Raw genomic sequence first — 27,456 nt, 5'->3', positions numbered from 1 at the left:
GAGCCCAGCCTGCTCGGGGACCAGTGCTGCTTTGTTCTCTGCTTTCTGCTCCCCTCATTCAGCTCCCCCCCGCCCCCCCCCACTTAGTTGTGCCAGAGCTCCCCTGGGCACCCAACTTCTGGCACCCTGTGGGCACCCCAGGAAGGAGGGGCAGCTCAGCCATCCCAGCAGGAAGCCTCCTCCTTGGGACCCCCACCCCCTCACCTCCTCTCCCCCACCGAGCGAGGTGGAGGCGACCCGGGGGGCAGTTCCCTTGGGGAGGCGGGGCATAAGAAGCTGGGAAGACCTGGGGCAGGAGGGCGAGCTGCCTGAGGAGGGTGCCTGGAAAGAGCCAATACGCCCTGCGCACCCCGCTGGAATCCCAGTTCCCCGGGGCGCTCCCCCCAGCCCGGATGGCCCCTGCGAGGGCGCGGGGGCGACCAGCCAGCCCTGCCCCCTTGCGGGGCGGAGACAGTGGCTGGGGCCGCCTCCTCTCCCCTCCAGCGCCCCCCACGGCTGGGCGCGCCAGTCGCCGCCGGCTCAGGGGAGGCGCGGAGCCCGGGAGGGTGCTGGCGCGGCTGGAGGTGCGCGGAGCGGGGTTGCGCGGGGAGCGCGAGCGAGGAGAGAGCGCTCCGGACAGCCAGGCGTGCGCTCCGCTCGGCGCCACAGGCTCGCCCCGCGCAGCCCGAGCCCCAGCCAGCCAGGCGCTCTCCGTTGGAGCCGGCGCTGCCGCCCCGGGGGCCCGAGGAACCGTGGGGTCTGGTATTCGGAGGAAGCCGGGAAAGCGCGCAGCCCCCCGTGAGTGCAAGCCCCGAGCGCTCTAGGCTGGCACGGACCGGGTCGGCGCTTCCCGGCTGGACGGCGCGCCCCCTCTGCCTTTCACGCCCACCCCTCGGGGGCTCCCTCTACTCTGTCCCTGCCAGAGACGCGCCCACTCTCGCCCCGGCTTCCAGCCGCGGACCCCGGGGAGCGCGGCACCCCGCCCCGCGCGCGGGACATGGACCTCAACAGCTCGGCGCCCGGCCCCCGGGTCTCCCAGGCTGGCGACCCCTTCTTGCTACCGCCATCGGGGCTGGAGGCGGCGCTCCTGGCCCTGGACTTCGGCAACGGCTCGGGCAACCTGTCAGAGCCCGTCCCAGCGGTGCCCAGCAGCGACCTGGACGTGAACACGGACATTTACTCCAAGGTGCTGGTGACCATCGTGTACCTGGCGCTCTTTGTGGTGGGCACGGTGGGCAACTCTGTGACGGCGTTCACGCTGGCGCGCAAGAAGTCCCTGCAGAACCTGCAGAGCACCGTGCACTACCACCTGGGCAGCCTGGCGCTGTCTGACCTGCTCATCCTCCTGCTGGCCATGCCCGTGGAGCTGTACAACTTCATCTGGGTGCACCACCCCTGGGCCTTCGGCGATGCCGTGTGCCGCGGCTACTACTTCCTGCGCGACGCCTGCACCTATGCCACGGCCCTCAACGTGGCCAGCCTGAGTGTGGAACGCTACCTGGCCATCTGCCACCCCTTCAAGGCCAAGACCCTCATGTCCCGCAGCCGCACCAAGAAGTTCATCAGCGCTATCTGGCTGGCCTCTGGCCTGCTGGCCGTGCCCATGCTCTTCACCATGGGCCAGCAGAACCGCAGCGCCGACGGCCAGCACCCCGGTGGCCTGGTGTGCACGCCCACCGTGGGCACCGCCAAGGTCAAGGTCGTCATCCAGGTGAGCAGCCTCTTCAGGGGAGCAGGAGTCGGAGGGCACCAGGCCAGGGTCTCCCCTGGGGGCAAGGGTCCAAGGCACACCCTCAGGGAAGCCTCAGTGCGTCTCTTTCCCTCACCCCAACAGTAGTTTCTGGTCTGTGTACCCTCTGGGTACAGGAAGTTGGAGAAATGTCCCAAAGGAAATTTACTCCTGGGAAGCTGGGAAGGGGTTGGGGGGTGGGGCAGGAGGGGTGGGGCTTGAGAGCAGCCTGACCCCCACTTCTTCCCACCTTTCGCTCCAGGGCTGCCAGGTCTCAGCCCCCCTTATCTCATCCCCTCCTTCCATCAAAGGGGGCTGGAACCCTAGATCAGTGACCTCTCTAGGGGAGGGGCGTCCGTGGATGGGCCTCAGCTGTCTCCAGATTCCCTGAGATGTAAGGTAAACTTGTGTGTGCTGGTGCCGGCCTCTTTCTGGGGAGAGTCCCTTCCATCAGTTTCTCAAAAGGCCCTGTGGTCCATCTCCTCTGTAGCAGAACCGCCCCCGCCCGGACTGCTCCCCCTGTGCCTCCTGGCCTGATGCTGTCTTGGGCCAGTTCCTTAATTTAGCCTCAGTTTTCCCATCTGTGAAATGGGGCAATCACAGCCCCCACCTCTGAAGGTAGAAATTCAAGGGAGAAGGTGTGGGAAGTGCTTGTTTGGCTCCTGGTGTGTAGAAGCTCTCAGAAGCACTCTTACTGGTGGTGGTGGTGTCGACGCTGTTTCTACTGGAAAATCCTAAGGTACTGGGCGTGGTGGCAGGCGGGGGGCCCATGTAAGGTGGATAACACTGGAGCCGGGTGACCAATGGTCCTCTGAGGGTCTGGGCGAAGTGTGTGGGAACCCAGGGGGCAGCCGTCCCCGGGGAATTGGCTTGGACGAGGCGGCCTGGCCAGGAAAGGGGATTCCGGCCCTGGGGAGAGGCTTCTCAGGCAGGGACATTCCAGGCAGGGCCCTGAAGTGGGAGGAGGGCGTCCATGGGAGCAAGTCCTGGCAGAGACACCGCTTCCAGCGGCATCGTGGCCTGAGAATGTGGGTAGCCATGAAGGGGCGGGGGCGTCCTCCATCTCAGGGTGGGATGGGAAAGGAGGATCTGGGCTGAGTGGGGGTCGGGGGGGCTCTGGGCTGTCCCGTCTGGCTGTCGTTTCACGCCTGAGCCACCCGCAGCTTCCCAGCAGAATTGATGCCGTTGCCTCTGAGTGTGGCGGGTGTGCCAGGGTAGGGGAGCTGGCGTGCTGGGGGGCAGGAGGTGTCGTCTGCATGTCCGTCCCTGGGCTGCGGCTGACCCTCCACAGGCCACCACCGAGGTGGACCCGGCGGGCAGAATGAAGCTTCAGGCCCCCCCTCGCCTGTGCTGAAAACGCGTGGCTCCGGGTGTCCGTGCGTGGCGTGGCCCGGGCAGCCGCGTGTGGCGGGGAGATGAGTCAGAGGCGGCTGCCTCTCCTGTGCCGGAAACAGTGGCAAGCAGGGCGTATGCAGTGAACAGAGTGGGAATGACCTTCCGGCTTCCTGTGAGGCCTCGATGGGCTGTGCCCAGGGTTGGGGGGTCGGGGGACAGCAGCCATGACACCTGCCTATGAAGGTTGGACGTGTCAGGCTCAGGTCAGCGGCTCGGGGTCAGCAGTGCCCACTGCCCGCCAAGGGGCTGCTCCCCTCAGACCCCTGCCCGCTCGGACCCCTGTGGCTCAGCCAGGAGCAGCCGGGGTTTGGATCATCCGGCAAAAACAACAACAGCAGAGGGAGCACGGCCTCCCCCTTAAAACGTCCTCACTCCCTCTTGGTCGTGGAACCAGACACCTCAGTGACATGGCATCGCCTCCCAGAGGGCCACTCCCAGGAATCCTTTCGGTCGGAGGCTGTGGTGCTGATGTGGCCCGGGGCCTGTCCTGCTCATTCGTCCGCTAGGCAGGTGTCTGTTGAGCACGCGCTGCGGAAGGACCCGCTCTTGCGCCCGCAGCTGTGGCGCTGCCGAGAGTTTACTCAATACTTGCTGGCTTCCTGGCGCCCTCGGAGATCAGAGTTTCCATTTTTTTTTAAAGGCCTTGGCCATGCGCTTGGGAGAGACCGGCGGGCCGGTTGTAAAATGTGCCCTTCCCTCTGACGCTGACCGCTCCCGCGAGGCTCCTTGGGCTTCTGCATGCGGGCTGCTTCCTGTGCCTGAGAGAACATTCCTCACGGGGGAGCTCGGCCCTGGCCTTGCTCCCCACCGCGTCCCTTCTGCACCGCCGTCGCCATCCCAGGAGAGGTTTCCCCAGGGGATTTTACGTTCCCCACACGGGCTTCTGGGCCACCTGGCAGCTCTGGGCCAACGTCCACAGTTTTTAAACCGTGACATCTGTCCAAAGAGGGGCTGGGTGCCTGCCTCCGTGCGTCTGCCTCTCATGGACCACATTTGGACGTTGGCCAATCAAAATGACCCTTCTTTCCAAAACGGGGGCCCCTCCCAGCCCAAGTGTCTCCCACAAGGCCTGCCAGCCCTCCACACCTGTGAGAGTCCATCCTGGACACTTGCAAACAGAATTCGTGTTTAGAAACAAGGTGGTTTAGTGATTAGATTTCTGAGCCACTTGGAATTGTCATTGCTGGACGCAGCTGGGCATTTTCTGGGCGTGTAGCCGGGGGCTGGGGGTGGACGGGGCGAGAGGAGCTTACAGTGAGGTCAGGGCCTCGCAGACCAGCAAAGGCCCCAGACCCTGGGCCCCAGGTCAACAGGGGGAGTCTGGGAGGAGAGGCCGCAGGGCCTGCCGCGTTGCCCTAGGACGGTCCGGCCCTTCCCTGGACCCCAGAGGGAACTGGATTCAATCCTCCTAAACAGACTGCTGGCCCCAGGGCAGCCTTCGGGAGTGGAAGACAGCACGTGCCAGGGGTGGTGGGGTCTCCCTGTGCTGCCCCCGCTCACTCAGGCATCTCCCAGGGCAGGCAGCCGTCCCCACACAGGTGGGCTGGCCCTGGTCGTGTCTGGTCCACTGCGTTTCAGGCCTGGCCTCGTGCTCTGACCTCAGCGTGATGAGGTGCTGCCATCACAGGCTCTGTGTCGCAGCTGTGGGTCTGGTGGGGCCCGTGTCCATCCGCCCTGTGAGCGTGTACTGGGCACTGACCGGGCAGGTGGCCGGGAGGGCAGCGAGCCGAGGAGGCCTTAGTGGCAGAGACCTGGGGGCTGAGCGTGTGCTTGACTGTGGTCACTCACGCCCTCCTGTCCCCGTCACTGGCTGTCTCCAGGGCTCAGTTACTAGAAGGGGATCCTTTCCCTCCAAAGTACAGAGTCATCTGTGCCTCTCGGGGGGCAGGATCTGGGGGGCCACACCTGCAGTGGGTGGGCAAGGGAGCTCAGGGCCCAGACCTCGGGCTACAGCCAGAGACGCCCCAGGAGTCGGGTCACCTCCAGCCCTCGATGCTGATGGGCACCTGCAGGCAGAGCGCCCAGCGCCCCGTCCAGGACTCATGTTTGATGCTGCCCGGTGGAGATCAGCGCCCCTGGTGGTTAGCGCCCCATGATGGTGAGTGCACAGTGGAGATCAGCGCCCCTGGTGGTTAGTACCCAGTGGTGGTTAGTGGCCAGTGGTGGTGAGTGCCCAGTGGTGGTGAGTGCCCCGTGGTGGTGAGTGCCCAGTGGTGGCCTTGTGCAGTCACTAGCAAGCGTCCCTGGGGCAGCGTTATCCCCCCGCTGCGTAAATCCAGTCCTCGTGACGCTCAGCCGGGGGGTAGATGTCCTCCCCCTGGGAGCACAGTGCCCTGCCAGGGCGGACCGACACAGCGCCTCTAGGAGGCTCCCAGGTCAGAGCAGCCCCTTTGCAGTGGCCGTGCCCCGGGAAGGGTGAATTAGTGACCACAGGGCATCTGCACCCTCGTTAGAGAGGCCCCCACCCCCACCCAGCGAGGCCGCCCTAAGGCAGCCTCTCCTGGCATCGCAGGCAGGAGCCCGTCAGGCCTGCGTCGGCGCGCCTGAGGGCTCTTGGTCATCGCTTCGTTATTGCCGTTTTCCAGGCCCCGCGGCCCTGGCAGCAGCTGCACAGCTGGGGGCCACCCCGGGAGCGCCCGGCCTCATCATCTGCCTTCACATTCAGTGCCGCCGGCAACAGTGCTTCTCGCTGGGCTTGGGCCCGGCTGCAGAAGGGGGGCTGGCCCTGGGCGGGGCTCGTGCGGGGGGAGCTCGTGTCCGTGGGCACATCGACCCCGGTGGTGTCCTGAGCGCCAAGGCCGTTAAAGTCTGACGTGATTCCGCGGAGGCAGAGGCAGCTGAGACCCATCTCCACAAAGTGGAAGAAAATTGGTTCCAATAAAATCAGGGCATCGATCATTTTCTCTGTTTCTGTCCTGTGCCACCAGCTGCGCCCGGTGTCCTCCTCCCCCATCCAGCCACCTGTGCGCGCCCCGTTCATTGATCCTCCGTTGCTTCCCCTGTAGCCGACTCGGCCTCAGTGACGCTGACACTCAGGGCTGAAGCTTGGCGAGTCACAGGGCCCCCCGAGAGTAACGTTATGTTGGGGAAACGGGCAGACGCCAGAGTGAGCGCCCCCAAGACTGGGGCCATCGTGGGCCTCCTGCTGTATGTGCACTGAGGACACAGCACCCCTGCCCAGAAAGCGGACCCTCCACGCACCCCTTTGTCCCCGAAATTGAGGGATGTTCTAAAAGCAGCTGCCCTGTGCTCACAATGGCCCAGGTCATGAAAGTCCAAGACAGGCCGAGGGGCTGTTCTGTATTAAAGGGGGTTAAAGACACAGCCCCTGAGCGCAAGGCATGGCTTCCCATCAGACCCTGGTCCAGAAAGGATGTTGTTGAGACAGTGGCTGAATGAGGTCCGTGGTTCGCTCGTGGTGTTGTACTGGTGTGCAGCGGGACTTCTCGATTTGGCAATCCTGCTGTGCTTCTGCACGAGGACAGAGTCTGTCCTGAGGCTCCACGGGCAGTGAGTAGGGCAGGGACCGCCGTGAGCAGCCGTCCCCGGGGACGTCCTCAAGCTTAGGGCTGGCAGCCCGTCCCCCGCGTCTGGGGTCTCAGCTGCAGGAGGACCGGGACTCTGGCCGTGAGCTTTGGTGCCAGCACAGGACGCTCTCCTACGGGCACCAGCAGGGCAGTGAGGCCGGGCCGGGTGGTGCTAGAGCCCTCCGTCCCCTCCAGCAGGGAGAGCCAAACTTCCCGTCGGGTTCTCGAGTGTCTGTGTTTCGAGGGGAGAGGAATCGCAAGCCTTTTGCTCTTTTTTTCTGTTATAGTGAAATATACATAACATAAAGTTTTACCGCCCATCTCCAGAACTCTCCCATTGTTCCCCAGGGAGACTGTGTCCCCAGTGGACACCAGCTGCCCCTCCCCTCCCAGCCCTGACTGTCCGTCTAGTGTTTGGCTGCTCCAGGCCCTCGTCAGACGGGATTTCAAGCCTTTCTTTGGTCTCTAAGATGCAGTGGTCAGGAGTGCATGCACCGTGCCGGGGGAACGGAAGCCAGCCTCAAAAGGCCCCCGACTGTACGACTCCAATCACGTGACCTGCGCACAGGCTGGGGGGGGGGGTGGGGGGTGGGGTCGGCAGTGGGTGGTGAATGTTGTGCGTCTTGCCCGTGCTGCCGGCGCACGTATCAAATCTCGTGGAACTTAGATAGAGGAGTGGTTTCGGTGAATGTACACCGTGTCTCCATGAGTGAGTCGGAGATGAAAGATCAGAGTCCAAGGTCTCGTCCTGCGAAGGCTGTTTGGGTGCCGGGTCCTCCCCCGGGGGTGGGGTGCCTTTGGGCAGGAAAGAACCGAAGGGTCCTAGGAACGTTCCTGGGGAGCTCGAAGGCCCCAGGCAGCCGCTCGCCCTGCGCTCGCTCCATCACCGCCAGGAAGCGGGCAGGTGCTCGGCACCTGGGGGTGGGGGGGAGCGGTGGTGCCAAGCTGTGGCGGCTGCCTGGTCCCCAAGACCCCTGCTCCGACCTGGCAACGCCCTGGCATCGGACCTGGCCCCTGCCGTCCCCGGTGAAAGCCTGGCCCCGAGAGGAAGGGGAAACTGAGGCCCAGAGAGGGTGGGGGCATCCAAGCCAGGCCCAGCACCGGCCCCGTCCTGCTGTTCCCGCAAGGGGCCCAGGTGGAGCCACCCCCCTGCTGCGATCCCTGCCCCCTTTGGGGACTTCACACACATGCCCCTGTGGGGGCAGCTTCGTCCCCCGGGGCTGGTGCAGGAGGGGGAGGGGGGCCAGGGAGCTGGGTGGAGCCAGACCAGTGCGCCCAAGCCGCTCGGAAAGGGGCCCTTTGGGTTTTCTCGCCTGTGGCAGCCCAGGACCCGAGGTCAAATCCCAGCTTCTCCACGGGCCAGCTGCAGGGCCTGGGCCAGCGGTGCGACCTCCTGTGGCTCAGCTTCCTCACCTGCCAGCTGGTCCAGGAGCCGAGGAAGGGCTCAGGGGCCCACACACAACAAAACGCAGCGTCAGGAGGGACGGGCCCTCTGATTCGTCATTTTACGGTAATAAGAGCCGTCTCCTCCCTAGAAAGCTCTGCCTGCCGGAGCTGATCCTGTGGTCCGTGCTCAGTCCCTCTCTGGGGGTCTGCGTGCACGTGTCAGGTCCTGCAGGAAACCCCTGGGCCTGGCATTGTTCCCATACCTGTAGGGTCAGGGCCACCCTCAGCATCCGTCCAGCTCCTCTGAGAAGCATTCGCTGCCTGAGGGCCTGAGCCAGGTCTCTGCAGCCCCGTGTGCATGAAGAATCCCCTTCTGTCACCTGTGATGACACCCGCCTCCCTCACCCCCTTCCACTCCTACTCGACGAGCATCGTGTGTGAGGCACCACGGGTCCCGCAGGGAGCAAAACTGGCAAAGATTTCCGCCCCATGAAGTCCACATCCCGGCGGAGAAGACAGACAATTAGCAAAATAAATAAGTACAACCTACAAATGGTAGATAGCAAGGAGGGCAGCAGAGAAAAGGTGAACAGGAGGGGCCTCACAGAGGCAGGTAAGGGCAGGTGTGACAGCATCTGGGGAAGAAGGTTCCAGGAGAGGGAGGAGCAGGTACAGGACCGTGGCCGCCGGCACGTGGCTGCGGCGACGTGGCCAAGCAGGTGCGCCCAGGGCAGGACAAGACGGAACAGGTGATCATGTAGAGCACGCAGTGTCCCTTATCCGGGAAAAATGGGCCCCACGGGAGACTCTGAGCAAGGAGCCATGTGACATACATTTCAGGGGACCATTCTGTCTGCCTTGTTGAGAACTCAGCGGGGGCCAGGGAGGATGGTTAGGAAGCGGCTGCGGAGTTCTGAGTGCGTGATCACCCAGACCAGGCTGGTTGCGGAGAAGGTGGAAGAATGATAAGATACCAGATCCAGGTTTTTCTGTTTTCTTAGGTTTACGTTTACATCCAGTAAAAATCATTTTCCTTTTGTTTACATCTATGCGTTTTGACAAATACATAGAGCCCTGTCACCCCCGCCTCCAAAGAAAGACAGAACCCGGTCCTGTCGCCCATGGAGTCTCTGCACGCCCCCATCCCCTCACCCACCCCGCCCCACCCCTGCGACGGCCTTGGGCCTGACTCCGACGCCAGGTACATGGAACCTCTGAGTCTGGCTTCCTTCGATTATGTAATGCCTTAAGATTCACCCATGTTGTCACCTGTGTCAATAGCCTGTTCCTTCTGTGCGTAGAGTAGGATTCCATCGTACAGATGTTCCACCATTTGTTCACCCATTCACTGGTCGAAGGGCATTTGGGTCGTTTCCAGTTTTGAGCAATTATGAATAAAGCTGCTGCAAATATTCATGTACAGGACAGTGTGTGAACATATGCTTTCATTTCTCTCGAGTTAACACTTAGGAGTCAGATTTCTGGCTCATACAGGAAGTGTATCTAACTTTATAGGAAATTGCCAGAGCTTTCCAAAAGCGGATTTGCCATCTTGAATGTCCACCAGCAGCGTGGACAGACAGATCTCCACATCCCGGCCAGCACCTGCTATGGTCAGTGTCTGGTTTGGTTTCTTTGTTTTCATTTATCCATTCCAGTAGGAGTGTAGTGGTGTCTTGTTGAGGTTTCAATGTGCATTTCCTTAATGACTCATGACATTAAACATCTTTTCAGGTGCTTACTTGAAATCTGTATATCTCCTTTGGCAAAGTGTCTGTTCCCGTAGTTTGCCTATCTTTAAAATTGGGTTGTTTTCTTATTGTTGACTTTTGAGAGTTTTAAAAATATATTCTGCATCTAAGTCCTTGGCCAGATATGTGATTTGCAAATATTTTCTCCCCTTCTGTGGTTTATCTTTGTATTTGCTAACATTGCATGTCACAGAGCAAAAAGTAGGAATTTTGACAACACCCAACTTATCAAAAAATTTAATGGATCATGCTTTTGGTATTGTACCTAATCCAAGGTCACTAAGTTTTTTTCTCTCTTCTCTTCTGGAATCTTTATAGTTCTATGTTTTATACTTAAGTTTATGATCCATTCTGAGTTAATTTTTCTATAGGGTGTGAGATGTAGGTACTTTTTTTGTATATACATATCCATGACCAATACCACTTGTGAAAAGATGATCTTTTCTCCTTTGGAGTTTTTTTGCACCTTAATTAAACAATCACCTGACCTCATGTGCGGGGTTCTATCCAGACTGTCATCTGTTCCTTTAATCTATGTGTCTGTACTGTCCCCAGCCCCACAGTCTTGACCACTGTAGCTTTATAGGAAGTCTTTCAAGTAGCATGAGTCCTCCAACTTTGTTCTTTTCCAAACTTGTTTTGGCTACTCTAGTTCCTTCACTCTCTACATAAATTTTAGAATCAGACTTTCAGTATCTACAAAAAAGCCTGCAGGGATTTTGATTGGGAATGTGTTAATCTATAGATCAATGTGGGGAGACTTGGCATCCTAACATTGAGCCTTCCAATGCATGATTATACTACATCCCTCCATTTATTTAGGTCTTCTTTGATTTTTTCAACAGTAATAGTTTTCAGCACACAGATCCTACACATATTTTGTTACATTTATATCTAAATATTCATGTTTTGGGAATTATTATATATGTACTTAAAATTTTTTTCTATTTCCAATTTTTCATGGCCAATATATATAAATGGGATTGATTTTTAGTTATTGATGTTGTATCTTACAACCATGATAGATACACTTATTAATTCTAGAAATTCCTTTGTAGGTTCCCTGGGATTTTCTATGTAGACAGTGATGGTGTCTGTGAATAGAGAAAGTTTTATTTCATCCCTTCCAAATCTTTAATTTCCTTTTCTTGCCTTACTGGCCTAGCTACAACTTCTAGTACGATATTTAATAGGGGTGGAAGAGAAAACTTCCTTGCCTTGTTACTGATCTTAGGGAGAAAGTCTTTAGTCTTTACAATTAAGTATGAGGGTTTTAGTTTAAGTTTTTAGTAGATGTTTTTTATCAGGTGAAGAAAGTTCACTAAAGTTTCTATGCCTTGTTTGCTAAGAGTTTTTATCATGAATGGTTGTTGAATTTTGTCCAATGCTTTTTCTGCATCTATTGGTATGATCATGTGGTTTTTCTTCATTAGTCAGCTAATATGGTGAATAATATTAATTTTTTATTGTAGTAAAATATACATAACATAAAATTTACCATTTTAGCATTTTCAAATGCACAGTTCAGTGACATTAAGTACATTTACATTGTTGTGCAATCATCACCATTATCCATCTCCAGAATTTTCTTCATCTTCCCAAACAGAAACCCTTTAAACAACTGCTCCCCATTCACCCATCCTCCAGCCCCTGGAAACTACCACTTTACTTTCTGTCTCGGTGAATTTGAGTATACTAGGTACCTCATTTCGGTGGAAAACATTGATTAATTTAATGTTGAACCAGTCTCACAGTCCTAGGACAAACTCCACTTGGTCATGTATTATCCTTTTTATATGTTGCAGGATTTGATTTCCTAATATTTTATTGAGAATTTGGGGTCTGTGTTCATGAGAGATATTGGTCTATAATTTTCTGTTCTTGTAATGTTTTTATCTGGTTTTGGTATCAAGATAATTCTGGCCTCAGGAAATGAGTTGGGAAGTGTTTGCACCTCTTCTGTTTTCTGAAAGAGAGTGAGTGGAATTGGTATTATGTCTTCTTTAAAGGTTTGGTAGACTACTCCAGTGAAACCATCTGGGCCTGAAGTTTTGTGGGAAGGTTTCTAATTCAGTTCCTTTAATAGGGATATTCAGGTTATGCATTTATTCTTGAGTAAGTTTTGGCAACTTGTATCTTTCAAGGAATTGGTCCATTTTAACTAAGTTGGCATAGGGTTGTTTGTAGTATTCATTTATCATCCTTATAATGTCTGTGGGGTCTGTAGTGATATCTCCTTTTTCATTCCTAATATTGGAAATCTGTGTCTTCTCTCTTTTTTCTTTGGTCAGAGTATGGCTAGGAGTTTATCAATATTATTGTTCTTTGTAAAGAACAAGCTTTTGATTTCATTGATTTTTCAAATTGTCTTTCTGTTTTCAATTTCATTTCTGCTCCTATCTGCATTTCCTTTTTCTGCTTGCTTTGGGTTTAATTTGTTCTTATTTTCCTAGATTTCTTAAGGTGGAAGCTTAGATAATTAATTCAAGACCTGGGATTTCTTTCAGTTCTTTTATAATATAAACATGTAATGATAAAAACTTTCTCCTAAATACTGCTTTAGTAGCATCTCAAAATCCTTGAAATGCTGTGTTCTAATTCAGCTCAAAATATTTTCTTATTTCTCTTTAGAAAGAGCTTCCTTTTTAGAAGTGTGTTGTTTAACTTCCAAATGTTTGGCGATTTTCCAGATAACATTTTGTTATTGATTTCTCATTTAATTCCATATGTTCAGAGAACATACTTGCATGATATCAGTTCTTTAACGGTGTTAATGTTTGTATTATGGTCCCAGATCATGGTCTGTGTTGGTGAGTGATACATGCACACTTGCAGAATATGTATTCTGCTGTTGTTGGGTATATTATTCCATAAGGGTCAATGTGGTTGATAATGTTGGTATTATTTAGTTCTAAAGTTTCCATCGGTTCTTTTTAACGTGGTTTATTTTTGTCTTTTTAGAACTTTTATCTTTTCAATCATTTCAGGAGAGTTGCCTTTACCTCAAGGAGCATGCTTACGATACCTTCTGTCAAGTCTTTGGTAATTCCATCATCTGAGTCTTCTCGAGGGTGGCATGTATTAATTGTCTTTTCCTTGAGAGTTAACCATATTTTTCTGGTTCTTTCAATGTCAAGTGATTTTGGATCACTTCCCAAACATTTTGAATACCGTTGTGGTATTTTGGGTTATGTTAAAATCCTCTGGAGAAGGTTGATGTTTCTTGTTGATTCTTTTCTTTGAGCCATCAGCCCAGCTAGAACTGAAGTTCTGTCTTACTCTCTGTTGGTGGTGGTTCCGATGTCAGTTCTGTTTTCAGGTCCTTGACTGTGCTATTCAGTTCTTCCCCATACGTGCACCATTCAGGGTGTAGTCTTGGATCTTGGAGGTGGTTTATATCACAGTTCAGATTTCGGAAGCTTTACTCTGGTTCTTTGGGTGTGTTCCATACATGTGCAGGTCAATGGTAACCCCAGGATTGGTGTCAGTTAATACACAGAGTTAGGGGATCCCCTTTTCCAGCTCTCACCTGCTGAGATTCCCTCCCCACACGCTCCACTTTCTTAGTCCTCAGGCTGGGAAGCCAGAGTATCCCGTTTAGGTCCTCTACTGACTTTTTGAGGTATACCTCTCTGAATCTGTTCTTGTAATGGCTGCTCTTGGGCTATCAACATGCACCCTTAAGTTATCAAAGTTTGATGAGCGCTCATATTGTGCCCCTTCACACCTGACACTTCTCATGCTCACTCTTCACCTGGAGGTCTGTTTTCATGGACTTCTGTTTCTCTTATTAGGGGGTCCCATTGTCCGACTTCTTTGCATACCTAGTAATTTTTTACTTACACTGGACATTGTAGATAACTCGAAGACTCTGGATTCTGTTATCTTCCTCTGAAGAGCGTTGGCTCTTGCTTTAGCAGGCCGTTCAGTTGCACACTGATTATCGTGAACTTGTGGAGGCTCGGCTTATGCCTCATTAGTGCAGCTCTGTGGAAAGCCCAGCCCTCCTATCCTGGGAGGATTCAAGTCTGGGCTCAGTCTCCACTGGTGATATTGTCCTTTGCTTTTAGGCTTAGTTAGGGTGGGTCTAGACTTGGCCTTCCTCTAGGGCACGGTCCTTACTACTAAGGTGTGGACTTGCTGGCATCTCAGCAGCATACTTGGTGTGTTAGGGACGGCACTCCTCTCCCCTCCAGCTCTGCCAGAATGCCAGCCGCCCTCCCATAAGCCCTTCAAGGTTTCAGTCTGTGCACACACCCCAGCCAGCCCAGACCCATAGGAAAGCCCCCCACAGGCTTCCGAGGACCCTACCATGGGCATGCATGTCCCCCTCTTCAGTGCCTTAATCTGCAGATTGAAGCCCCTCCTGCAGCCCCAAGCTCCGGTTTCCACCTCCTCAGCTGGAGTAGCCATGCTCCGCCCAAACCCCAGCTCCTAAAGCCACAACCAGAAAAGTGTCCCCAGGAAGAGAACTGGGTGACAGTGGGGGCCACCTTGTGATTTCCCTGCTCTCAGGGGCCACAGTCGTGCACTGTGGCTTGTCCTGTGTCTGAAAACAATAGCCTGATAAATTGCGTACAATTGTATAGTTTATGACAGGAGAGCTTGTGCAGTACCCCACATGGAAGTCATCTGTGGATTTTAAACACTGCCTACTTTCAAAAATATCTGAGGCAGCTTGTGATAAAAGACCTGGTTCAAAGGATTATTAAAACAATGTTGCAAAAGAATACATAAAAAGAAACAGTTATCCTAGAAACATAAAGTTGAAGACAGCCACTGCATTTGAGTAAATCTTATACTGAAGCTTATGAAAAAGTGCAACATTATTTGGACTTAAACATTTTTAGCTCCTTGTCTGTTAAAAGGTGGATTTATTGTAAATTTCAATAACTCTCTCTGGACATATTTAAAGGTTAAGAGCATTCTTCAGTGAGTAATTCAAAAAGGATTCCTCTGTTTAAAAAAACACACCACTTCCAACCTCCTGAAGTTCAGAGAATCCTGGGGTTGTTTGGGAATCATCCCTGTTTAGGAATTATTAAGTTGCGACTGCTCACAGCAGGCCGTGGGATACTGTTGTCCAGAGCATAATTTCCCAGTTGTTTGGCAGGACCCCAAACCTCCAGCTCCCGAGGGTCAGGAGGGAGTGAAAGCACATCTGGGTCGTGTCACTTGGGAGCCCCGTCTGTCGAGCCATCCAGGACATGCTGGTCTGGAGCCAAAATCAAAGACTCACTCATTTGTGAACCGGTCCCTTTTGGGCTCTGTGCCCGACAGGATGTGCATGGTCAGAGCACCGTCCAGGGTCACTATTTATTGCCCGGGGATGGGGGAGAAGCAGTTACCTCTGTGCTGACCTGTCCCCCAGGCGCTCCTGATCTGGGCTCACCGGCCGCTCCCATTGCTGCCAGCCCCTCCTGGGGACCCTTCAGAAGAAGGTGCACTGGGTGGGGGCACGGATCTCTCCATCCCAGGGACCCTGCTGGACCCGTAGTCCGGAGACCCCCCTCCGGACTGTCTTCAGTGTGGGGAGCCCCGTGACATCACCCCTTTGTTCTCCCCACCCCAGGGATGGGCCTGGGGGAGGCAGGGCCAAGCTGCAGCAGAGCACCCGTCGGTGGTCCCCCAGTGGTCCGCCCGTCTCCCCGGGACAGCTGGTCAGGAGCGCAGGCACCAGCGTCCAGGGCAGGAGGCAGGACGGAGAACCCCGCGAGCAAGGGGTCAGGCAGCTGCGTCTTGGCGGGTCCTGTGCTGACGCCTGCGGCGATGCCCACGTGGCTTTCGCAGGAGGCAGGAGGGAGAGCAGCCGGCCCGAAGGCCCCTCTGTCCCCACAGGCTGGCACGACGCCTGGGCACACCAGATTCCGCCCAGCCCCAAGGCCCATTCTGCTGAGGTGGACCTGAGCCCCACCTGGGGACATCTTCTCTGCCCGGGGCTGCACGGGGTTTGAGGAGGAGGGGGCATGTGAGGGCAGTTGCCTCACGCAGGCCCGGGGCTTGGGGGGCACCGATCTCATGGGGCCCTGAGGACAGTGGGCTCTTTGCGCGCTCAGAGGCCCAGAAGATGGGAAAAAACACCAGCCGGCCACGGCGAGCTGGCGAACAGACAGCGTATCCCAGCCAAGGGAAGCTTTTCTGGAACAGCAAGGCGCCTCTGAGGCCCCCACCCTGTCAAACTTGCCTGCAGACTCTCGAGGTGGATAATTGCAAGGCACTAAGACAGGGTTAACACCAGTTAAACTTCCTGCAATTCATTTTCCTGACAGCTTGTTTTAAGAGATGCCCGTCTCATGTATTAAAAATACCTACTTTTGTGTCGGATCTGGAGAGCAGCTAGAAGACGCTCAGAAAGCTTCCAGTTAAAGCCGCCAGGGGCAGATCTTCATGTTTTGAAAAAGCTCTAACCCCAAACACCTTTTGTGCTTCTGTCCCTCACGGGGACCATGGGAAACTCCTTGGTCTCCAGAGCTGATTGTCCTGGGGCCACAGCAGCAAAGGACAACAGACCAGGCCTCTCAGAACAATAGAAATCTAATCTGGAGGCCAGATTCCAAAATCAGGGTGTGGGCAGGGCCAGGCTCCCTCCGGGGGCACCAGGGGAGGGTCCTCCCTGCCTCTTCCAGCTTCTGGTGGCCCAGGCGTCCCTGGGCTTGTGACCGCGTCCCTCCCGTCTCTGCCTCCGTCTTCACGTGGCTTCTCCCCGGTGTCTGTGTCTCTCCTCTCTGGCTCCTCCTGAGGACACTTGTCACTGGATTTAGGGCCCCCCCACTCCAGGATGACCTCATCTTGAGATCCTTAATTGCCTCCACAGAGACCCTTTTTCCAAACAAGGTCACGTTCACAGGTTCTGGGGGTATCTTTTAGGACTGGACGTATCTTTTGGGGGCCACCAGTAACCCCACTAGAGCACACTCCAAGGGCAGGGACAGAATGCGGGGCAGGGACAGCTCTCGTGGACAGAGGGCTGGCCCCTGTGGGCTGTCTGCCCGGGCCATCTCAGCCCCAGGCCCGCGTGGGGCCCCTTGGTAAATGCAGGAGCGGGAGGGGGCTGCACGCAGACCTCACAGGCCTCCACTGAGCGTGCCCAGGACAGTCCCAGGACAGCCAAGACGGGGCCTTGGGTGTCTCCAGCAGAGGAGATGCCCTCTGGCCTCCCTGCGAGGACACAGCCCTGGTAGGGGTGGGGGCTGGGGGAGGAAGAGGGACGCAGGTCAGGCAGGCCGAGAATCGCCTTTCATACATACTCTCGTTTGACCCCCGTGGTGACCCTGTGAGGCTGGGACTATGAACCCATCTTACCACCCAGACGAAGAGGTGCCGCAGGCAGCATGCCAACAGTGTCCTCCTGTCGCCTCTCCCAGACCCCTCCACTTCCTCTGTCCCGCCAGGGCCTGGACACACAGAGCCCAGCAGTCCGGATCGCTGGCCCGGCCCCAGCCAGGCAAGGCCCGTGGGCGGCGCAGGGGGAGAAGGGGGAGACGGCAGGTGAGCTTGGGGCCTGTGTTGCCCCGTCTCCTCCCTGCTGTGCAGTGGGCGCCGTCTCCCACCACGGCCATGGGTTCCGTCACTGGCCCTTGGGCCTGGGGTGGACAGGGCTTCCCGGGCGAGCCTCAGGATCCTGCACCAGGCCTGGCCAGTCGTCCTACCTGCCCACCCTTGTCAGGCAGACCCACTTGTTCACACCTTGTCAGGAGTCCCACCTGTTCACACCTTGTCAGGTAGACCCACCTGTTTACTCTTTGTCTGGCAGACCCACCTGTTCACACCTTGTCAGGTAGACCCACCTGTTTACTCTTTGTCTGGCAGACCCACCTGTTCACACCTTGTCAGGCAGACCCACCTGTTCACACCTTGTCAGGTAGACCCACCTGTTTACTCTTTGTCTGGCAGACCCACCTGTTCACACCTTGTCAGGCAGACCCACCTGTTCACACCTTGTCAGGAGTCCCACCTGCCCACCCTTGTCAGGCAGACCCACCTGTTCACACCTTGTCAGGTAGACCCACCTGTTTACTCTTTGTCAGGCAGACCCACCTGTTCACACCTTGTCAGGCAGACCCACCTGTTCACACCTTGTCAGGTGCCCCTTGGCTGCAGCTCTTCATGTTGCCTCCCGGAGTGAGCTGGCTGCCCCCTGCCGGGTCCTGTCCGACACTGTGATGAGCCACACTTGAGCTCAGGTGGACTTGATGACCACACGCGAGCCTGCTGTGGTGGGACAGGTGCCTGTGACAGCGGAGGGGATCAAATGGGGAGAACCAGCCACGGCAAGAAGGGTGTGGTGAGGTCTGGGGCTCCAGGGGCCATCCTTTCTGCTCCGAGCTTGAAACCTTTAGCGACCCTGTGGGGTCTCTGAGCCTGGGTCAGGGTCTGCGAAGGCATCTCCGAGCGGCCATGTGAAGGCCCAGGGGACGTGTGTGCAGAACAGGCCTGGGCTTCCACCTGGGCCCCAGCACGTGAGATGGCTCTGCTGTTTGGGGCAGCCTGGGCGCAGGCATGGACACTGGGACCCCGTCAGGAGACTGCGCTGGCCCAAGGGTGAGCTGGAAAGGGGGCGGCGGCAGTGAGGCCAGGCTGCGGGCAGGTCCCCGGCGCCCTTCAGCCCAGCGCGTGGGCACCCTCCCAACCCACTGGGCTCCCTGGCCTGGGCACAGGGGGCCCCTGGTGGCTCTGCCTCAATCCCCCAGATCCCTGCTCCATCCCCTGGGGCCCCGGTGGTTCTCAAAAGAGCCAAAAGCTCCCCTCCCTGTCCTGCCCCTGACAGGGATTGAAAGGAGCTGCCAGACAGTGACCCAGGGGCTGGGGTCAATGGCAGCCCCGCGGCAGCCCGATGGGGAGCGTCTGGTTGACATTTATAGCATTTAGAGCTAATTCCAGCCCTTTCTGGGGGACCTCCTGCTGAGTTTTAACGGACTCCTTCCCTGACCTTTTTAACTAACTCAAAAAAGAGATGGGGCACCCCTGGGTTGACTCCCCACCACTGTCCCAGTGGGGAGAGGTGCAGGAACTACAGTCGGAACCCAAGTACCAACGTGCCAGAACTCAGGCAGAAACGGATCTCCAGGGAGGCTCTGGTCTCCAGGAGCCGACAGCTCAGGCCACAGCTGCCTGGGAACTTCCACTTCTATTGCCAATAAATTAAATTTGTTTTTGTTTCTCCTGCCCTGGAGAAACGACTGCTGTCAGAGCGTGGAGCCCAGGAGGGAGGACTCTTGATGAAGGACCCCCCCCAGAGGGGCTGGGGCTGCACAGGCCCCTTATGACCCCTTTCTCGGCACTCTGTGCCCCCCCCGGGAGATGGAGCCGGCATCCCTGGCCACCCGCATGCGGGTCCCAGGAGACTCTGACTCTTCCATGCAGTGTGGCCCCTGGAACACAGAAACACTTCACAAATGTCAGGGGCTTTGTCACTTTACAGACTTGGGGGTCAAGTAGTTCCATCTCCACAAATAACGGGGGCACCCACAGTGCCAAGCCGGGATGTCTGCTTGTCCCTTGCTACCAAAGGAGGTGACAGATGCTGAACGATGCTCGTGACCCTCGTGCATCTCTGCCAGCGTTGGGTGTCACACCGTCACCTTCGGGGTTGCTTTGGAAACCAGATGCCGTGCGTGCATCCGACCCTCTGAGTCCAGTCGGGAAACTGGCTCCATTAACGGGGCTGGAGGTTCGGGCGCTGGTATTTGTCAGGCGTGCCTGGCAGGATGGAGAGGGTTTTGGTGTCACCTGTGTTCATTGGTCCCAAAGGCTCCAGTGCTCCTGGAGTTGCCGGAGAGACCATCTAGTGCATTGGGAGGCGTTACCTCGTGAAGCCAGGTCAGGTCATATCGAGCCCCCCATGGGAGCTCGTGCAGGCCCCCTCGGCCCAGGGTCAGACGCGGGGCCTCCGTGCACACATGGCCCCACAGACTTGTCACCGTGGGCTCCCTCTCTCTGCAGCTACCTCTGCCCTCTGCCCTCCCAGCACGGCTCCTGAACCCATGGGCACAGTCCCTGAATCTCCACATGTCAGGGAGCAGCAAGGGCTGGGAAGGCGTGGGGATCACAGGGAGGTCCCAGCCCGGAGTTTTCCATGAACAGGTGGGTCCAGGTGCCGGAGCGCGGCGAGGCATGAGCAGCTTGCCTCTGCCCCTGAAAATAAGCAAAGCTGTCACCGCCTAGAACCGTGGCTTCCTTCCCTGTGACAGGGCCCATCAAGCAGGCAGGTCTGGAGCCAACTTCTGCGCTCCACAAGGCTGCTGGCATTCAGCAGAAGTGGCTCTGGGTGTCCCTGCGGATGGCCGCTGGGCAGTGGCTCTGAGCCCCTGGCTGGCAACAAAGCGACTACAGTAGGCAGCACAGACGGGACAGCTGGACGTGGATTTCCGCAAGGACGTGTGTCCAGGGTGGCTGGAGGAAGCACCTCCGGCCGGAAGAGATGGACCCTGGGCCAGTCGTAATCTCCAGCTGAAAGCTTTTACGGCAGATGGCTCCTGGACCCCGGGAATCCAGGCAAACAGCCAGGGCGGGCCTCGGTCTGCAGGAGCTTCCTGGGGGCCAGCAGGGACCTGAGGCGCTGCCCAGGGCGGGGGGCGTGGCTGCCCAAGAAGCTGCCCCGAGTTTCTTCTCAGTGCCCCCGGTCCTTCCCGGGAGACTGAGGGGAGATGTCGTCTCAGACTGGCCAGTCTGGTTCCTGGGCAAGGGCCGGCAAAGCGGGCCGGGGGACAGAGCATCTGTATCCTGTGCCCTGGGCCCCCCAGTGCTGTGACCGATTCAGGGTCAACCCAGCTCCCAGCTCCTGGCGCTGCTCACCCCTTGTCACAGCAGACAGTGCCAGGCCCGGCACGACCCCAGGAGTGCCCAAAGCCCATGGCTCATGGCTCATGCCCAAAGCCCATGGCCTGGCCAAAACAGGGCCAGTCGGCTCTTTGCACCCCTCCTAGGGCTCCCTATGAGGACAAGGAAGAGGGAGATTGATCTGCGAGCAGTGTCAGGCTTCCTAAAGCAAGGAGGGCTTCCTGGAGGAGGGGCCGAGGGGCTTTCAAGTCTGGGGAAGGGGGTGGTTTGCTGTCCCCCAGGTTCCCCGAGCATCTGAGCTTTGGCCCAGTAGGAGGAAGGCTTGGGCTCCTTGGCCCTGATGTTCTCACCTCCTCCCACCTGCTCAGCTGGGCCCCTGGTTGCCCCCTCCAGGAAGCCCTCCATCCCTCCACCCCACAACTCCCGTAGCCATCCTCGGGCTCCACTTCCTCCTTGAAGAACGTGGGCAGAGCAAGCGAGGCAGTTCTGACTCTCCGGCATCTGGCTTGGTTGGCAAGCTGCCAAGTTTCTGGCGGGGGGGGCAGGGGGGTCAGACGGACAGCTCAGCACAGGAGTGAGCAAAGCCTCCATTCGACCGAAGCTTTGCTCCCGCAAGTTGTTATGTTTGGTTCTAAGAACTGCAGAGGGCTCGTTTCTCAACATCCCCTCTACAAAGCTGTTTCTGTTTCAGTGAAAATTGAAGGCGTTTGTGGTTTTAATTGCCGACCAGTCCGTGGGCCCGTTTCCACTCTGGCTGGACCAGGGCTCTGCAGAAGAGAGTGTGTGCACAGTGGAAGTTTATTTCTGTGTGCGCGTCTTGCTCAAAAAGAGAAAGAAAAAAAGGAACATCCGTGAAGGGCGGGCAGGCTGACGGGGAGGCTGGGCTTCTCTGCCAAGCAGATTGCAAGGCGGTCTCTCTGGGGACAAACACCTGCTCCTCGTTCAAAATAGACGGGCGTCCACCAGGCCCACCTGGACGGGCCAGCAGATGCTCGGGCCGGGCGCTGGCAGCTGCACCGCAACCCCCCTCAGCAGGGCCCTGGGCTCGGGATGGAGGTGCCTCTCAGCAGAGAAGGGTCTTGGGTGCATTTTATCCCGAGGGAACCTGGGGTGCCGAGTTGGAGAGGGGCCCCCGAGGCACCTGCTCACCCCGCCCCTCCCGACAACAGTCAGAGAGATACTGTCCTCCTGTCTGGCCCTCGTCCTTCCACGCCTGGGGGCTCTTGGCTGGCAGGTAGTCGATGCTGAGAGTCGACGGTGCCTAGACGCACACTCGGCCGCCTTTCCCAGCCTGCAGCCCATGGATTCGCCCAGGTCAGCTTCTCTGCTCTGCCTGCAGCCCCCGGGAGGGCCCGGGGCGGGGAGAGCAGCTGTCTGCAGCAGCAGGGGTGGCAGGCGAGGGGCTCAGGAGACGTCCAGCCTCAGCTCCTCCCACTGGCGCCCTGGAGCAGGAGCTGCCCGGAGGTTGTCCTGCCCGGAGGTGGGGCTGGGCTGTCACCCTCACGTCGGGCATCTCTGGGCCAGGAGTGACTCAGGTCACACAGGCCTGCAGCAGGGCCAGCACCTGCAGCCAGTCACAGCTCAGGGGGCCTGCGGGACACCAGAAGACCGCCCCGGCCCAGCGGAGGACACGTGCTCTCCACCCGGGGCTTGGGCCTCTGTCCAAGGTCCCCGCCCAGGCACAGCCACGAGCAGCAGAGTTCAGCGGGTCTGTGACACTTGCCAGCGGCCAGGGTGGAGTTCAGAGTGATGAGTCAGGAGATGGGAGGCCATGCATCCAGCATGGGTGGGGCGGGCGTGCCATTGGCAGAGAGTCGGGGGTGGGGACAGCTGTGGTGATGTCCTCGGGGGGACCACGAAGGCAGAGCCGTTGGCCCCAGAGGACCAGGCACCCCAGCTTGCCCATCCACAGACCTCGAGCATCCAGCCCTCCGTGCCCTGGTCCCACAGATGCAAGGGCGAGCATGGCACCTGCGTCCCGGGCTGCCGTGAAAATTCCAGGAGCCTCAGCCCTCGGCCCCGGCAAGCACCCACGAGGCCTCAGACGTCAGCCCTGGGCCTCAGCCAGGCAGCTGAGCTCTCAAGCCTCAGTTTCCTCGTCTGTAGGGTGGGGACAGAGCCCACCCCGCCTGGGCCTCCGGCCCCCGGTGCAAGGCAGTGGGACCCACGACGGGGGAGTTTGTGGGGGAGGAGAGGTCTTCTGAACGACAGGGAAGCGTGCCAGAGCCCGAGGGCTCACCCGGGACGTCACCCCTGCCACCTCCACCGCTGTGGCCGGGGGTGAGGGCAGCTGACTCCACGCAGGGCCAGCCCATGACCCCTCTGTGGCACCAGGTTCAGCCCAGTTTGGCCATGCATGGGGGAAGGCGGCCGCAGGAGCTTAGCCCCCGTGGCCCTGAGAAGGGTGACCAATCCCCGTGTGCTTGGGACTGAGGGCTTCCTGGGCTGTGGGACTTCCGTGCTAAAGGCAGGAGTCGGGAGCAGGCAAACCAGGACTGGACCCCCCCAAGTGCCGGAGGGAAGTGGCCCCTGGTGCCCACCTGAGAGCTTGTTGAGCAGGGCAGAGGCATGGCCAGGAAGGTTAGGGTTTAGGTCTAGCTGGTTGAGGAACACTGTCCTGGACGGGCTTGAGGCTTGGGTGGCAAATGCTGAGACCCCTTGGACTGGCCCAACATCAGGCCCCCGCCCTTGGGCCGCAGACAAGGGCTCCCGGCGACGCTGTGCCCAGGTGGGGGGCACTGCCTGCCCAGGCCCCACTGCTCCCCACCCCCAGTGGCCTCGGCCGGGTGCTGTGTCTCCATCAAAGCGCTGCCCTCCTCCCAGGGGCTCAGGGGCCTCTGCTCCCCCAACAGTGGGTATCTTTCCAAGAGGTCCGGGTCCTAAGCTTGGCTGGCCCAGGCAGGCTCCAGGCGGGCACTGGGGGTCAGTCAGTGGGGGCAGCGGCAGGCAGGACGCAGCTGGTGAGGGTGAGGCTCAGGGGATGGGGGACAGACAGCAGGGCCCTCTTGCTCCCTGGCAGCCAGCTGGAGGACTTGGGGGCCGCCACCTACAAGGGCAGGAGGGGCTGACCTCTCCCACGGCTCTGTCAGAGGCCGCTGGTCCCCCTCAGGGGCCCCTGGAGCCACCGGCCCACACACATCTGGCCTTGCACCATCTGTCTCGGGGCTAGGGCCTGGAGTCAGGGAAGGAGCCCCCTCAGCCAGGGGGACGTCACAGACGGAGGGTCATCAGAGGGACAAAGCGCGGGGGGGCGGGCGCTAAGGCAGGGTCACCTGTTCACATAGACGGACCTGGCGGCCCCTTGCTAAGTGCTTAATCCTCTAATTTTGTGCCCGTTTTATTTATGTATCTTTAAAAATTATTTATTTATTTATTTTTATAAATTTATTTATTTAAAAAAAAAATAAATTAATTTTTTAATTTTTGGCTGCATTGGGTCTTCGCTGCTGCATGCAGGCTTTCTTTAGTGGCGGCGAGCGGGGGCTACTCTTCGTTGCGGTGCACGGGCTTCTCATTGCAGGGGCTTCTCTTGTTGCGGAGCACGGGCTCTAGGCGCACGGGCTTCAGTAGTTGTGGCATGTGGGCTGTAGAGCATAGGCTCAGTAGTTGTGGTGCACGGGCTTAGTTGCTCCGCGGCATGTGGCATCTTCCCGGATCAGGGCTCGAACCCGTGTCCCCTGCATTGGCAGGCGGATTCTTAACCACTGCGCCACCAGGGAAGTCCCTAGCTTGTTTTTTCAAATCTGCTCATGCTTTACTCATGTTCAACCCGCTCTTTTATTTATTTTGTTAAAAATTCTTCCACCTTGTTTTTTTTTTTTTAAATGAGCAGAGCTTTTATTTTATTTATTTATTTTTTGGCTGCGTTGGGTCTTCGTTGCTGTGCACGGGCTTTTCTCTAGTTGCAGTGAGCGGGGGCTGCTCTTCATTGTGGTGCGCGGGCTTCTCATTGCGGTGGCTTCTCTTGTCGCAAAGCACGGGCTCTAGGCGCGCGGGTTTCAGTTGGTGTGGTGCACAGGCTTAGTCGCTCCGCGGCATGTGGGATCTTCCCGGACCAGGGCTCAAACCCGTGTCCCCTGCATTGGCAGGTGGATTCTTAACCACTGCGCCACCAGGGAAGTCCATTCCTATTTTTTTATTGTGGTAAAATTCACATCAAATTTACCACCTTAATCATTTTTCAGAGTTCAGTTCAATGGTACTATGTATATTCACATTGTTGTGCAACTGTCACCACCATCCATCTCCAGAACTCTTTTCATCTTGCAAAACTGAAACTATACCCATTAAACACTCACTCCCCATTCCCCCCCACCAGCACCTGGCAACCACTGTTGTGCTTTTTGTCTCTGAATTTGACTACACTAGGGACCTCAAACAAGTAGAATCAGAGTATCTGTCCTTTTGTGACTGGTTTATCTCACTGGCTTATTTCACTGAGCTTAATGTTCTTTAAGGTTCATTCATGTTGTAGCAGGTGACAGAATATCCTTCCTTTTTAAGGCTAAATACTATTCCATTGTATGGATATGCCACAATTTGTTTATCCATTCATTTGTGGATGGATACTTGGTTGCTTCCACCTCTCAGCTATTGTGAATAATGCTGCTGTGCCACGTGGGTGTTCAAATATCTCTTTGAGACCCTGCTTTCAATTCTTTGGGGGATATACCCAGAAGTGGAATTGCTGGGTCAATTTTTAAATTTTTTTGAGGAACTGCTAAACTCATTTCCACAGCAGCTGTACCATTTTACTTTCCCATCAACAGTACACGAGGGTTCCAATTTCTCCACATCCTCACCAACACTTGTTATTTTCTGTTTTTCTTTTTTTAATAGTAGCCATCCCAGTCAGTGTAAGATGATATCTCTTTGTGGTTTTGATTTGCCACTTTCCTGATTAGTCATGGTGAGCATCTTTTCAAGGGTTCATTGGCCATTTGTATACCTTCTTTGGAAGGTCTATTCAAATCCTTAGCCCATTTTTAAATTGGGTTCTTTATTTTTTGGTTGTTGAGTTTTAGGAATTCTCTATGTATTCTGGATATTATTCCCTTACCAGACATGAAATAACAAATCCTTTATCAGATATATGTTTTGAAAATATTTCCTCCCAATCTGTAGCTTGCCATATTCTCTTAACGGTGTCTTTGCAGAGCAGTTTTAATTGTAATAAATACAACTTAGTTTTTTTCTTTCATGGATCATGCCTTTGTTGTTACATCCAAAAACACGTTGCCGAACTCAAGCTCACCTAGATTTTTCTCCTGTGTTATTATCTAGAAATTTTATTGTTTTGCATTTTACATTTAGGTCTGTGATCCATTTTGAGATAATTTTTAAGGTTTAAGGCCCATTTTTTAACATATGGTTGTCCAATTGTTCCAGGACCATTTGTTGAAAAGACTATCCTTTCTCCATTGAATTGATTTGCTCCTTTGTGAAAGTCAGTTGACTATATTTGTGAGGATGTAGTTCTGGGCTCTCTATTCTGTTACCAGTGACCTCTTTGTCTGTTCTTTCCTCAGTGCCATGCTGAATTGATGACTTCATAGTAAGTCCTGAAGCTGGGTAGTCAGTCCTCTGACTTTGTTTTTCTCCTTCAATGTTGTGTTGGCTGTCCTGGGTCTTTTGCCTCCTCTCCATGTGAACTTCAGAACCAGTTCATCAATATCCACAAAATAACTTGTTGAGATTTTGATTGGGGTTGAGTTGAATCTATAGATGAAGTTGAAGAGAATTGAAATCTTAACAGTATTGAGTCTTCCTATCCATGAACATGGACTCTTTCCATTGATTTAGATATTCTTTGATTTTTTCATTAGAGTTTTGTGATTTTCCTTCTATAGATCCTGTACATACTTTGTTAGATTTATACCTAATGTATTTCTTTTTTTTTTGGTGCTAGCAGCAAGCGGGAGCCAGGCAGGTGGCCGAGATGCACGTCTCCACCCTGCACTTGCTCTCGGGGTGACGGGAACCTCCCTTTGCCTCAGTTTCCCCATCTGGTCTGCCGTGAGGACACAGTGAGCTTTCATCTGTAGGTCACTGAGAGCCGCACCTGGTGGGGAGCCCCTGTGTCAGGATTTGGAAATAAAGGCCACTGGCCTTCTGCTCTTCACGCAGGACATTTCCAAACTTCCTTCAACGACTGGCTTTAGCAGTTAGTTTAAACAGGAAGTCTGCCTTGGGCCCAACCCAAACCCACTTTGCTTTGGTTCAAGAGGAATATCTTTGATGTCCGAGTTCCTGGGCCTTTGACCCACTGGGCGCACATGTGTGTTTTTACCCCACAAGCAGGAGGGGGCACAGGGCCCATCACCAGGTGGGTCAGCCGCGGGCCGGCCGGGCCATGCAGCTGCCACAGAAGGCCAGGCGTCTCCCCCTGGGTGGACCCCAGGCTCCCTCCGACTGTCCAGCTCACAGACGGGCTGCTGCAGCTTTCCTTGGGTGCCCGTGGCCACAGGAAACAGAACCCCGGAACTTCCCGCCCCTTGTCGGGTGATGGACGGGGAGCCAGGTGTGCGCGTGTCCCGGGGGGCCCGCAGCTTCGTCCCACTCCCACCGCCCGGCCAAGGTCAAGGGAGCCCTGGGTCTAGGCCAGAGCCCCAAGCGGCCACCTTTGGTTTAGAAGTAGGTCAATCAACCGGGCGAGAGTGGCCCTGCTCCTCCCCGTTCCCCGGTGAGCATGTCTCCTCCTGCGGGTCGGGATGACCGTGGGACGGCCACGGCCTGCGGACCCTGCTGACATCTGGGTGAAAGGGGCCTCTGGCGGCCTTGTCACGTCCCTGCGAGATGCCTGGGACCCCAGGCGGTCTGTGTCCTGAGAGCCACAGAAAGCAGACCCGCATGGGTATCACGCAGCCATGAATATTCATGCAAGCAATTGACTCGCAAATCCCAAGTAATT

At 56.2% G+C, this 27,456-nt stretch overlaps 1 protein-coding gene across 1 annotated transcript in view; it reads left to right on the top strand.

Annotated features, from left to right (window-relative positions):
- Positions 1–976: 976 nt before the first annotated feature.
- The window catches only part of NTSR1 (neurotensin receptor 1), a gene marked incomplete at its 5' end in the record, with an annotated part of 46,927 nt that continues 20,447 nt past the window's right edge, over positions 977–27,456 (top strand). The window contains one exon of the mRNA XM_082359735.1: positions 977–1,690. Coding sequence (XP_082215861.1) covers positions 977–1,690 — 714 coding nt within the window. The remainder of the gene's footprint in view (positions 1,691–27,456) is intronic.

This window comes from Balaenoptera borealis, assembly GCF_965194805.1.
Source record: "Balaenoptera borealis genome assembly, chromosome: 16".
Classification (NCBI taxonomy): domain Eukaryota; kingdom Metazoa; phylum Chordata; class Mammalia; order Artiodactyla; family Balaenopteridae; genus Balaenoptera; species Balaenoptera borealis.
Note: the sequence above shows the minus strand (reverse complement) of the source record. Positions and strands in the feature narration are given on the sequence as shown.